General features: G+C 38.0%; 1 protein-coding gene across 2 annotated transcripts in view; it reads right to left on the bottom strand.

The window, feature by feature from the left end:
- Nucleotides 1-483: 483 nt before the first annotated feature.
- The window catches only part of MTBP (MDM2 binding protein), a 30,974-nt gene continuing 17,764 nt past the window's right edge, over nt 484-13,693 (bottom strand). For both annotated transcript variants that reach the window (XM_063173531.1, XM_063173541.1), the window contains 6 exons: nt 12,771-12,866; nt 9,441-9,707; nt 7,996-8,242; nt 6,746-6,859; nt 5,007-5,072; nt 484-3,603 (listed from right to left, as the gene is read on the bottom strand). In XM_063173531.1, the coding sequence (XP_063029601.1) occupies nt 3,568-3,603; nt 5,007-5,072; nt 6,746-6,859; nt 7,996-8,242; nt 9,441-9,707; nt 12,771-12,866 (826 nt within the window). In that variant the 3' untranslated portion in view covers nt 484-3,567. The remainder of the gene's footprint in view (nt 3,604-5,006; nt 5,073-6,745; nt 6,860-7,995; nt 8,243-9,440; nt 9,708-12,770; nt 12,867-13,693) is intronic.

Here is a 13,693-nt window from a genome sequence, read left to right as displayed (position 1 = left end):
ATCAAAACAAGACTCTTGACAAAGCAAATCAGCACCACAAACACCACTAGAATTAATCCTTTGCAAATAACAAAACAAGTGTTTTCCTTCTGCAGAGTGTTAGAATTTCTTCCTCCCACAGGACATGGCATCACCCTCCTCCACCCAGCTCATTGCATTGGGAAGCTCAGCTGATTGGAAGGGAGACTGATCTGATTTCCAGCTGAGAGCATTCTCAGTGTGCTTTTACCCATGCTTAAAAGTTAATTGGAGCTTCTTTGGTTTCAGTAAAAGCAGAATCAGAGCCTAAAGAAATTATGTGCTCCAGATCATTATACTACCTTTGATTTCTAAATTTATGTTATTTTCCATAAAAGTCAAACTGGCAGATTGGTAACTAGCTAGTTACTGAATCTATTTACTATATAGAGAGACCATTAATACAGTATATATTACATAATTTTATATATTATGGACACTTTTGAATTCAGCGGTGACCTCAATTTTAAAGAACAGATATTAATAATATGCTTGCAGAATTTTGAGAAACAGCCTGCTTGCTTAAAGTGAATCCCCAGACTAACCAGTACAAAATTTTTATTTAAAAGAATGAGAGGAACAACATTTTAAATATTTAACAGAGATGACAACCTCCTGTTGAACATCATCACCTGCTTTTCCCACATGGGATTAGCTATTCTTTTTTTTTCCTTCATCAGAATTTCTATGCTTGTGTAAATAATTAGAGGCATTAGGAAACAAATTCAGAAAACAAATTCCAAGGGAGAATTGTGAGCTGGGACAAAGAAGTGGATTTGGACAATTGTTAGTACCCAAGCTAAATTCTGTGGTAGCCCAGTGATACTCATCATGTAATTAAAATTAATTGCTGTAATATTACAAGTAATCATATCACCAAGTAATTGCATCTACATCAGTGCTGTCTTACCCTAGTCCTGTGGGGAATATAGCACATAACATGGATGGATAATGTGCTTTTACATATATTGCATAATGTTATTATGCTATGTTATGTGCTTGTTATATAGATGGATAGATTATGGGTAAAGCAGAAATGTGTACTGGTGAATTTGATTTATATCCTGATTTGCAAAAACATGAAAGCAAGCACCCAAAATATGCATAGGGCAGACTGGATTTGGGGGGTTCAGGAGCCACAAACAAGAAAATACTTTGAAGTTCAGATTCACAGGGTGATGTTACATTCTGCATCACTTAAGTTACAGGGTATCAGCCAAGCTGCAGGAACTCTCAGTGTGGGGTTTTGGAACTATGACAGATGTAAAATAATTCGGTTAAATGCTGTTGCAGTGGACCATATCAAATTATTGTGCCTACATTTTGTAGGTTAAGAGCATGGACAGGGACAGTTATCACAGCTCAAATGGGGCACAGTGTTATTAAGCCATAATAATAAACCAGCTACCACTTGTCCTAAAAAGCCACTAACACAAAGAGCAAATGAGACATGGGTAGCAGTGTATTAGTTCTGCACTGGGAACTGTGCAGAAAACCAATACATCAAAATGCTTATGCTTCCCTAACTGCTTTCCTGCTGATTATTTCAGGCCAGTCTTTGAGTCTACAGAATTAATTAAACCAATAAGCATGGGGTTCTACTTGAAGTACAAGAAAACCAGTTCAAAGTATTAATTACTTTCCTGAAGGTATTTTCTTTGCTCATGGCAGCTAGCCTCAAGGATTTATGAAATGTAGAGCTTCTGTACTTTTACTTATCAACTTAGGTATTATTATTAACTACAAAGTTTTTCAAATTACAAATATATAAACTTCCCAAAATTAAGTAGAAAATACAACTCTCAGTGGCTTGCTTTAGTATTCAGACAAAAGTATCAGCATTCAGGCTGAAGAGATAAGGCTACAGCTTACAGCTTTTCTCTCTCTGGATGTAGAGCCTTTCCTGATTCACTATAAGACGTTAAGAAAGGTTAATGTCTTCATTACTTTCTTGTTTTATATTGAATGCAAAGAAATGTGAGCCATACACAGTAATCATTACATTGGAGCAATTCTGTGCATGCACTTATTAGATGATTATATAAATAACTCTCTTCATTTCATTTCTATTTCACCAAATCACTAAAACTGGGATGCTGTGGATGCATGGCATTCTGCAGACAAATGAAATCCATCTGACAAGTAGTTATGTTTGTCCTGGGCTTAGATGCACACAGTACTCACTAGAGCCCACTGTCACAGCAGAACAACTGCAGAGCTCTCCTCTTGCAGCTCAGTTAAACCAAGTACACACCCAGCCAGGAAAGGTCTTGTAGAGTTCAGCACTGGTAAACTTGGGAACAAAGCAACAGAACAGATGAACTCAAGATCCTGTTAAGACATGAAGAACCTCCTTAGGGCTTAGCTTTACACCAGATAGAATTAAGCAAAGAATAATGTCCCAAAATCAGGAAGGCTCTTTAGAGAAAGCACAGATTTTACAGTATTAAGTCTAACGTCCACATGGTTTAGTTCGATTATTTTTTCACAATATTACATTTCATTTATATTTGTATTGCTTAATCTGTTTTCCTATTGAGATAATATAGCAAACAATAGCCCTGCATCTCTATCAGTTTTAATCCTTTTAGTTTATATGATAAATAGGATATCCTTAATACAGAAAGCTTAGTACAAACTCCACATCTCAACAAAATACTAACTTGAATAATTACATTAGTCCCAGCCAGATACATGCCAGAGATTAAACAAAGAGGCCAAATTTAGTATTTTACTGGGTTTGCAACACAGCCAGAAACTCTTTTTTTCCTTACATTTCAGCATAGCACACCAGCTCTTTTCCAGTTCTCACCATCCTCATTACCAGTATTGCTTTGATTTTCTCCTCTTCCAGGAAAAGAAATCTCAGACCTCTCCTTAGATATTTTTCTAAGGAGTGTTACAAAGAGCATGCAGGAAATTATACTGAAAAGTCAGCTTGTAAAACAAAGAAACTTTCTTTAATGGGACCTTGCACCATGTTTCAAGCCATGCTTTTTTCTTCTTTATATTACAACACAGAGATAATTATGGTTCAAATTCTGATTGTGTTTGTTTTCACCTGCAGAATAGGAACTGTTCTTAATTAGTATATAAACTGTCAATGGCTGATGCTGTAAACAGCTTTTATACAAAAGCTAGCTGAAGTAGAATAGAGATCTTCACACAAAAAGGAAAAACAAAGTAGTAGTTATCAAAATTAAATATGTGGGAGTATTTATTCATATAAAAACCAAATACACTGGTTGAAAAATATACAAAGCTTTATAAATCAAGTCAAGCTATATTAGTTTTAACAAACATAATAAATACACATATAAAATACAACCTCTTTTCATTTGAATTTAAAAAAAACATTAAAAACTTTCAGTATAAAAAGTTTCCAACCTTGCTCCAGTGCTTGAAGAATGAGTCTATATAACTCCACTGACCACAGTCCTCCCAGTGTGCAGATCTGTGTGTGCATTGGGCAGCATAATGCTTCTCAAGTCAGAAGTGCTCTGTCTCCACAGCTCCTGGGAAGGTGTGAATAGAATCCACACAGTGCCTCTACTTGCTAGTCTTCTCCAAAACCCATTCAATCACCTGGGCAAATAAATGAGAAAGCAAACAATTTACATACCTCCTGGTCTTGAAAGCAAATTAAGAACAGCTCATAGTTATCAATTCTTTCTTTAGTCCTTTGTCACCATTTGTGTATTATTTATTAAACAGGATTTAAAAGCAAACTACTCAGGACAAGAAGGTATTGTTAATAATCTGAGAGGATACAGCATTACCCTGGAATTGTATTTAATCTTACAGACTGCTTTGTCTTTAGGAAAAGGCATTTTTAGAACCCCTGAATTGAAATACTTCACCCCATTCTCTCCATATACCAGCAAGAAGGTGCACATAATGCCAAACAGCTCATGCTTCCGGCAGTAAAAGTTCCTAATGCCAGAGAAGAAAGAATGAAGGATAATTTGTGCACTGCTGTCTCGACCTCCATTATCACTGCTGCTTTCCAAACAGGGCATTGTTCAGACCACTGACTAAATACTCTCTAATACAGAGACATAAGCAGTTTAGGAGAACACCAATTTTAATGCCTTTTGCCAACAGCAAATATACAAAAACTGACCAATTTTCTACCCAAAGATGGAGGTGAGAAGCAGTGTATCAGCACAATAGCCCAGTTCAACACCAAACATCACAACCCAATAGATTTTGAACCTTATCATTGATACAAAGCAATCCACAAAGGAATACAGCACAGAACACAGCAAATACTGCTCTCATACAATAAGTTCTCTGGGGATCTAGCAGCTTTCTTTCTATTACTTACCCACCTCAGTTCAAATTCTTCCATATAATTTATAATTATGAAAACTGCACTGTAATTCTGCATTATGCTTTTTTCCCTTTTTTTTCCCCAAATCATGGAGTCACTTCAGTGTATGGCTCAGAACTTAGTACCAGAGTTACTTAATTTCTGGAGGAATATTTACTTCTGTCATTTGCTCTGTGCTGCTGTGCATGTAAGTCCCACATTATGCACAAATGACCCCACCTGATGTCCCTTGTGCTTACAGTTACTCATAAGCCTAAAATTACTCATTTTAATTGCTTCTTTTAAAAAATTTATTTCCTTTCATAGACCTGCTTATCACTTCCTAACCTTTGAAATGTTATTTTCTTCAACACAAGAAAAGAACAACTCCCTAATGATCCTAATTAAAGAAAAATTTCATCTCTTTTTTTTTCCTGTTTGTTTGTTTCAGTGATGTAGAAACATTTATTGTCTTCATTTCTGTTTCTCACTGTGGCACTTCATCTTGGCAGCTGTAACTAAAATATCATCCAATACCTGGAAATTTTCCCTTGGAACTACTGCCTGAGAGTGAGATCAGAGTGAAATGAGACCCACATGCACCTTTCATCTCTTAAAGCTGTGGACTAAACCATCATGTAGTTATGTACAGGAATAAGTAAACACATGGTCTTACCTGCTTAGCATTGCTATTTGCTGTTTTCTTCATTTCATCAAGAAGTCCTCTAGAAGTTTTTAAGTCCTAAATATGAAACAAAAAGCCACAGAAGTCAGCATACAGTCACTCTAATTTGGGTTATATGAGCCCTGATAATCAGGACAGTGTAACACTTTTACCACCTTGTTCAGAACAAAACAATATTTATTTGCCTTTGTTTTTTTAATAAAATAAAGACAGTCATTTAAATCTCTTCCAATGGGTTATAGGTTTCCTTACAACAGTCCAAACCTAGTACTCAATTATGATTGAGTCTTCCTAAATTTCTGCATATATCTGCACAATTTCCAGTATTTTTTCTTCAATGATATTCAAAGTTCTTACAGTCTTGACTGAAATACCGTTTCTATATAAACATGGAAATCAGCTGTGAGCTTACCCTGTAATACTGAGTTGTGGCAAAGAACAGAGAAGCAGACATCAGAAAGGAAAACCAGTGCAGAAAAGGGAAAAAATCTAGAATGGCTTTTCTGTTTTGCAGTCCATTTAATGAGTCCAACCTCATCTACTCTTTTAAACAAAGCAAGAACAAAACCTTGCCTGGAGAGAAAGAAAATGCATTTACTACTTGTCTCCAGAGGAAATTGATACCTATGTTACCATGCTTTTGAATTATGCAGCACACAAAAGATTCAAAGGACTCCCACAGACTTGGAGCTGTAAGACAGCTCAGGAGAAGACAATCCTGTGACACCTCTCCCTAGAAAGGACAGGATCACTGCCACATTCTTCCTTTTCCTTTTCTACTTGAAATGGAACTACAAACCCTGATTTGCTCTACTTACACATCCCTACCTGCAGCCCTTTCTGATTTTGGATTAGGAGATCTTCCTTCAGGGCATATTTCAGGGAGATGTTGGGAGCACTTAGAGAATGACTGCACAACTGTGTTCCAATTATTTAAAAAATTGATGCTTATCAGCAAGATGTTCTGATTGTGTGAGCATCCAGCCCTGCTCAACTTTCTTTTAGCTTAAAGCACCATTACTGGAGTTGACTAAACTGAGGTGGTTCACCCACAGTGATAGGTTAAACACATGCAAATGAACAGAACAGCAGCTCAGCTGGTGAGCAATAGCTTTTAATCACTCCATACTGTAATTAACTTGATTTTGTGCTCAGACCAAGTAATATGGGCTTCAGCATTGACTCACAGTCTCCTAGGTATTGTGGAAAGAATTGTCATCTCCCCCTAAACATGAGGTTGATGCAATTCTACAGGATGCTGCTGAGCCAGTATGTGTTAGATAACAGAGAACATCATGTCAGGGAACTGCAGTTTCTGAGTCAGTTCTGTAAGATTCTTATTGAGCCAACAACCTTAGAACAAAGGAGAAAGCTGAGCTGTCACAGCTACAGCTGGGAGATACTCTATTGCCTCCTCAGCTGCTGCAGCTCTGAGGAGTGACCTAACCTAACAGACCCATGCTTTAGCATATTATTTCACTATGTATAAAAGGCTACTGCTTTAGAAGGTTTTAAAACAAGCAAAACCCCACCAAATTATATTGCAAAACTACCTTCTCCATTTGACAACAAGTCCAAAGGTCTCTCCACACAACCTACACATGACTAACACACCACTGGGAAATATTAGCTTAATCAACTCTGAATATCCCACATGCTATCTCAAGTTTTATTTAGGTGGTTTCACTTAACTAAGAATAAAGAGCTGTAAGAGTGTGTCTTCTAGTTACCTTTAAGTAGAATTTTGATATCTCAAATAGACGCTGGCTGCATGATGCAAAGCACTTATGATCTTCTGCAATTCCATGTTTTTGAAGAGTCTTAGCAACCACCTCCTTCAGCATCTTGGAAACAGAAGAAAACATACTCAGAAGTTCATCCCAACTATTGACATGGAAAATTATCCATGGGAAGCAAAAAAGCCCAACACAGAAAACCTGATCTTTTGGGATCTTGCCTGCCTTCAATCTATTGCCAAACGTGATCAGCTCACTGCCTGAATCTGAGCAGTTATTTAACAGTCTATCTCCATTTCCTTCATTTTAAAATATAAAAAAAATGCTTACATGTCAAAGATCAGTGAACAGTCACATGGAGCTTGGAAGATAAAAAGGAAGTCAATATTATCTTGGGTTTTTTTTTTCTTCAAAATAATATATATATAAAATTATCACTTTTTGCTGTATTTGTTTGATACATGCATATTAAATACACTTACACATACACATTCCCTTGTTTGATACATGCATATTAAAAAAAAATTTAAAATCTGACACTAAAGTCTCATTAGATAATTTCCTGACATTCTTTACATCAGAGATGTTTAAACTCTGCTGTAAGTCTGAATGAGTCACACCAATTTATGCTTCCTTGGACCATTCCAACTTGCCTTTGACAGTACCTTAAGATTCTTGCAGTGTTCTTCTTGTACCCTGGGATTAATTTAAAATTTGTATCATCAAGTCAGAAATAGTTTTGTACATCGTATTTTAGAAGAGGCATTCCTAACATACACAGCTAATAATTAAACATTATTCCACCAAATTATTTAACTGCTATCTCAATTAATGGATTTATAAAACTACAGAAATGTCTTTATTCTCAGACTAGTCTGTTCCTCCATGATGCCTTTGACCCTTCCAGAACATGTATGTCTTTGGTGCCTTTAGGTTTTACATTAATCATCTATATTTCATAACTCTTATTAATTGCTATTCATTTCCACCTTTTTTATTCCTCATTGTTATCTCTCTCAGCCTTAATTTTCTGGGCATGACAAAATTATCTTTGCACACTTTTTCATTCTTTGCTTCTGCAGCACCCTCCTCAGTGATTCACTTACACAAGTGAACAGAATGAAATTCAGTAACAAACACAGATGAAGATAATTCACCTTGAGTTAAAAAATGTTTACAAATCAAGTCCCATGGAAGGAAGTTAAAGAGCTCTTCTTCCCTAAGAGAACAAGGCAGATTTTTACCCTGGTGTGTTTCTGGGATCTCGACTCCTTCTCCGGCCTGGCAGGCTGGGGCTGTGCGGCCGGGCCGGCGCTGGCGGCAGCTCGGTGCCCGTGGCCGGGCGGGTTCGGTGGCGCTGCAGCCGCACCAGGGCACCTGTCCCTGTCCCTGTCCCAGCGCTTCCTCGGCACTGCCACTGCTCGGTGACTCCTGCTGCTGCTCCCCCCTGCCTGCCACAGCAGCGACTCTGTGCTCTCACATCTGCTCAGCCTACAAAGAACAGGAAAAAACCCTATAAAAGTCACTCTCAGGTTTTCTACCGACTCTTTTAGTGCCATTGTTTCTGCTACAGAAGCTGCTGCTTCAGAGCAGTAAGGACTGAGCATTCCTGCAAACAACAACTGAAAACAGCAGACAGGAAGACAGGATTCTATTCTGTAAGATATTTTGTATTAGAAGAGCGCTCTGCTGACTGGATTAGGCTGTGATATGTAGACCCATTGCACCTCTGATTAAAAAGGTCTAGAAACAAATTGAAGAAATCAGGTAACTAAGATAATAAAACTCTTGGGAAGACAATTTGTCTCCAGTATTCGGATGAGACAAAACTTCTTCAAACTATCTCATTTCTTTTGGCCCTACAGGAATGTCACAACTCATCTTAACTACAGAAAGTTGAGCATCATAATTCTATGGGAACATTGTAATCCTTGATCTTTCAACTGTAAGAGCATTAGTAATTCCAAATGCCAATTTACAAAATGTTAAGTATAATCACATCTTCTTTTCTAACTATTCAGTAAGCTGCAAAAGATATACTTATTTCTAAAATCAGACTTCTGTTAAAGGCTTATGGTGATTGGAATGCAAAGGCTATCAACCTGGAAATAAGGAAGAAGTGACGTATTACAGTAAAAAAGTGAATTTGGAAATATTGTTACCTAGCAGCTATTATTCAGTGATAGAGTTTGCATCTTCTGAATGAGGACAAGATAGAGAGGGAAATCTTTAAAACTAAACTTCCAGAAAAGACTTTAATAAACAAGGCTGACAATAAGATTGGATTTTGGTAGGTCATCTTATGCCAGCAGTCCTTTGGATGAGAAATTCAATTATTCTGTTTGTACAATCCTTGGCTTTCTAAACCTTTAGCTGTTTATTCGTAGTTCAGGACCCCTGACTGTTTCAATCCTAGATGAAGCTGTCATCTTTTCAAAGGCACTTGAGATGGCAGGATATAACCCCAAATCTGTTAAACAAAGTGTGCCTGTGCTGCATGGTTTTGATTAATCTAATGCCATTGATCAGAGATCACACTTGAGGAAAAAAAAAACCTACAGAAGAGGATTAAACAACTAGAACATTTGCCTAGATAGCTTCACTAAAACATTTTGAAATGAAAAGATGCAGCTCACAAGAGACCACTGAAACATTTCATGCTAAAGATTCATTTTATTCAGTGCATTACCTTTTCTTGGGATAAAAGTAATCCAGGTCGTTTGATCTGCGTTTTAGCCTTGATGTCTCTGTTTTGAATTCACTTTGCAAAGTCTCTCCATCAGGGACACTTCCAGGCTCTGACAAGACTGCAGGAGATGGGAGAGGACTCAGGACAAGAGGCACAGGGCAGCACTCTTTGGTGCAAGTAGTCTGAGTTTCATAGCGAATAAGGCGAGTTTGAAGTTCAGCATATCCCACATCTCTCTCCAAGGCTCTTCTGTCATCAAGACAGTATCTAAAATTGAAATTGGGTGAGAAACCTGTGAGAGAAAGTCTCTGTTTTATTACAATCAAAAAACTTACTTTTGACAGTCATGTGAACTCCAAAGCCTTTTTTTGTTTGAACTGCTATACTCTTCTGAAATACAACTTTTAACAGCCCAGTAAATTAATATTTGCCTGGATTTTGCTCTACTTAAGTCCAACTCCAACAAAGAAGCTGAATTATATACTATTTGTAACTCTTTACCCTGTTCTTGTAAGATTCAAACTCTTTGAAATGCAACTTTTAGCTTTGTCTGAGATAAACACTGCTGTATGAGAGATTCACATCTTTTAAGTACTAAAAATACAAAAAAGTATCACAGAAGAAGCACAAGCTTCCTATTGACTACAATGAATAAGTGGTTTGATCAACCAAATCAACAGAACAAACTGTAATAACTACAGTGGGGCTGAAAGATAACAAATGAACAAGTGCTAACTCAGTGAAATACACATGAGGTAACACAAAATGCATCCTAACTAACTTTTCTCTGGTATAAATGATTTCCAGGATTACTTGCAAGAGAACAGTGTTTCATCACCCAGTAACTTACTGTAGTGCAGGGAAAGGTAACAGTAAACCCTGTCTCATTCCAGCCTCTGTTACAAATTGTTTTAAGCAGTGTGAGCTCTTGCTCTGCCCACCCATCAAACTGCTCAGCAATGTTTCCTACTCTCAGGAATGCAAGACACATTCTTAACTTTCATCTCTTGGCATGGAGTCATGTTAAATTGCTAGTTCTGATGTTTCCATTTTCTTCGGAGTATTTTCATATTCAGGGAGAAAATAACTGGCTGATGAATCAAATTTCTACAGTTGAGGAAGACTTTCTACTAGAAATAAATTCATTATCTGATAAGAGAGTAAGCTGTCTGAACTTCAAAATTTCAAGGTATTTAATTTTTCTTATTTATATTCTCAGTACCCTGAGTAGTCACATACCCTACAAAGATAAAAAAATCCATTTAGCTTTAGAAGTTAAATTGCTATTTTACTCACTGCTTTAATGGCAATTGCTTTCTCTGTGCAAAACAGCATTCAAGTGTCTGGCACATGTTCATTACACCAAAAATTTGACTTAATCATAAATAGGAACAGCCTGATGTTCACAAGTCCTGGTCTTCATGGGGGACTTCAGCCATCCAAATAATCTGTTGGAGGGCCAATATGTAGGAGAGAGGCAATCCAGGAGGCTCTTGGACTGCACTGGTAACTTCCTTCTCTGAGTGAGGTGAGGGGCTATGCTGGATCTTGTGCCCACCAAGAAGGAGGGGGTGGTGTGGAATGTGAAGCTCAAGGGCAGCCCTGGCTGCAGTGACCATTAAATAGTGGAGTTTGGGATCCTCAGGGCAGCGAGGAGAGCACACAGGAAGCTCCCCCCTGGACTTCAGGAAAGCAGTCTGCCATTGACACAGAGCTCTGTGGCATTGTCAACACTAGAGGGAAGGGGTCCCATCCGAGGCTTGAGAGGTGGCCCTGTGCAAACCTGATGAGGTTCAACAAGGCCAAGTGCAAGGTCCTGCACCTGTGTAAGGGCAATGCCAGCAATAATACAGGCTGAGTGAAAAATTAATTAAGAGCAGCTCTGGGGAAAAAATTGTGAGATGTTGGTGTCCCTGCCCATGGCATGGAGGCTGCAATTAGATGATATTTAAGGTCCCTTCCAACTCAGACCATTCTATGATAACTGCTGCTCCTTGGTATTTTGACAAGACTTTACCTCCAAATATAAATCCAGCAGCTGGGCAGATGAAAACTGCATAGTACCAAACACATCTGAATTCTCTTGTTACAATATGTTCTGCTCCTACACTACCTCCCACTCTACTGCTTCCCTCCCACTCTGCGAAGCACATTGCCCTTGCAATATTAATATGCCAGGATCTTCCTCCTCTCCACAACACCCTGCAGTCTATATCTGTCCCATTTTGCTAGAAGGGGCAGCACAAGCTGTGCTGTCCTAATTTGGAATCTCAGGCACACTCCTTGCTGAGGTCAGGCAGGGCAGCAAGATATCACATAGCAACAGACAACAGACAAGTGGTTTCTTCCCACACCCACCATATGCATTTCTCTTTTCTACCCAGTTGCCTCTCTGTGCCACTTATCACAAATCTAAAAAGGCTAACAGGCTCATGAATTACTGCTGAGAGAAAGAGATAACTAAAGAGATAGGAGTGCTCCATTGCCCTATAAAACTTGGCTAAAATCAGCAGATACTAAATACGGACTTAATCAAACTATTTGTACAATGAATAGGGAAAAAATACCAGCAGCATTGTCAGTCAATTCTGATAATCTGAAAATGTGATTTTAGGAGGCAGCAGAAGCTTGCACAAAAACTGAACTAACTATGCTTGGTATCCACTGCATTTCTTAATATATGCTGCATTAAGACTGTCTCTATGGAAGAGTTATGCTTAATTATCTACTCCAGCATTTCTGTAGCCTTTTTCCTTTTCTTCTCAATGTCAATATTTGTACTTTTCTAGACTATTTTTATACAGCTACATTATGTGACAGTTTGCCCATTTGTCTGCTTTGACAAATAACTATTGCTGGCTGGCTGAGATGAACTAACAGTCCTAGCCATATGGATCCTTTAAACATCCTCACCACTAACACTTGCCTGCTGGTGTTTTCAGGCTCCCCGAACATACAGGTAGCAGCATCACAGCAGCTCTCACTAAACCTTCTGACTATCAGTCTTAAAGTGTCAACAATTAAATATCAAAGCAGAAACTATGCATGTACTTAAAACATGTGCTTCACTAGGAACTTGATATGTACTAATTCCCTTGCCATTTGTAGCTCTGAATTAAAATTTTCAGAGACACTGAGGAGAGACATAGCAGTACAACTGAGAAAAAAAGACCTTCAATGTTTCTATATTACCATCAAGGCAGCAATGTTGCAATTGAAACCAGTGACATTTAATCCATAATTAACATTTAATCCATGTTGCTTGAAACATTTCTAATTACACTTAGACTGGAAACTAAAGAGTAAATCTGAGAAAAGAAGGAAACTTACTCAAGTCCATGGTAATGGCATCCAGCTGCTTTTTCAAAAGGCAAACCTCTGAGTTTTCGAGGTGTGAGGTCTGGTGTCAAAAGAAATGCATTTTCACTGAAAGGAGGAAAATAAAGATCTATTTTAACCAGTTACCTTCAGGATAAATTATACTTCCAAAAATCAGAAACAAATGCCTTCACATATGAAGAACAAAACAGCATGTCTTGCAGCTAAGCCCCGAGGATAAAGCATCAATGGAAAATTAAATCTGTACTGAAGTGAGAATTTAAGTGCAACTAATTCCTACTGAGCTATTATTGTTGCAGAAGCTCTTAGACATTTCTCAGATGGCTAGGTCACTGCTCCAAACAAGTTATCAATAAAACTAGGCAATATCACAATGGGACACCTGAGTGGTAGAATAAACTGAGAGGAACTGGGAAGTGACCTCCCATTTCTCAATCACACACTGTAAGTAGTGAATTCCTTCCCTTCAAATTGTTGCCTCACCTAACAGTCATCTTTCCCAGCCTTCAGAACTAATGGCTTGTTTCCTGGGATATTTCAATTCCAGCTAGCAACTCTCTACAGCTAAAGCATAAGAGTGAGTGTATTTGTTTGAGGGTATTTCAAGGGAATAAGCCATAGCAAGGCAGACAGAAAGATCCTGCTGCCAGATCTCAACATACCCTGACATTTACCTCTAAAGAAGGGAAGACAAAAAGGCAAGATGTAACATAATCTGAAACTTACACATTGCTTCAGATTTTATTCATATAGACTGCCTCTACACCATTTCCACTGGAATAATCTGAGAAAAACATCCAGGAAAGAGGTGATACTGAATCTAGCAAAATTTGGAAAGACTGTCAGCCAAAACTGTAATCTATCAAACTTCTATCTAAGCTCAAACACAGAAAACAAGTGAACATGCCTTTAAT

This window comes from Melospiza melodia, chromosome 1 (genome assembly GCF_035770615.1).
Source record: "Melospiza melodia melodia isolate bMelMel2 chromosome 1, bMelMel2.pri, whole genome shotgun sequence".
Taxonomy (NCBI): domain Eukaryota; kingdom Metazoa; phylum Chordata; class Aves; order Passeriformes; family Passerellidae; genus Melospiza; species Melospiza melodia.
This window is presented reverse-complemented; position numbering and strand designations above follow the sequence as displayed.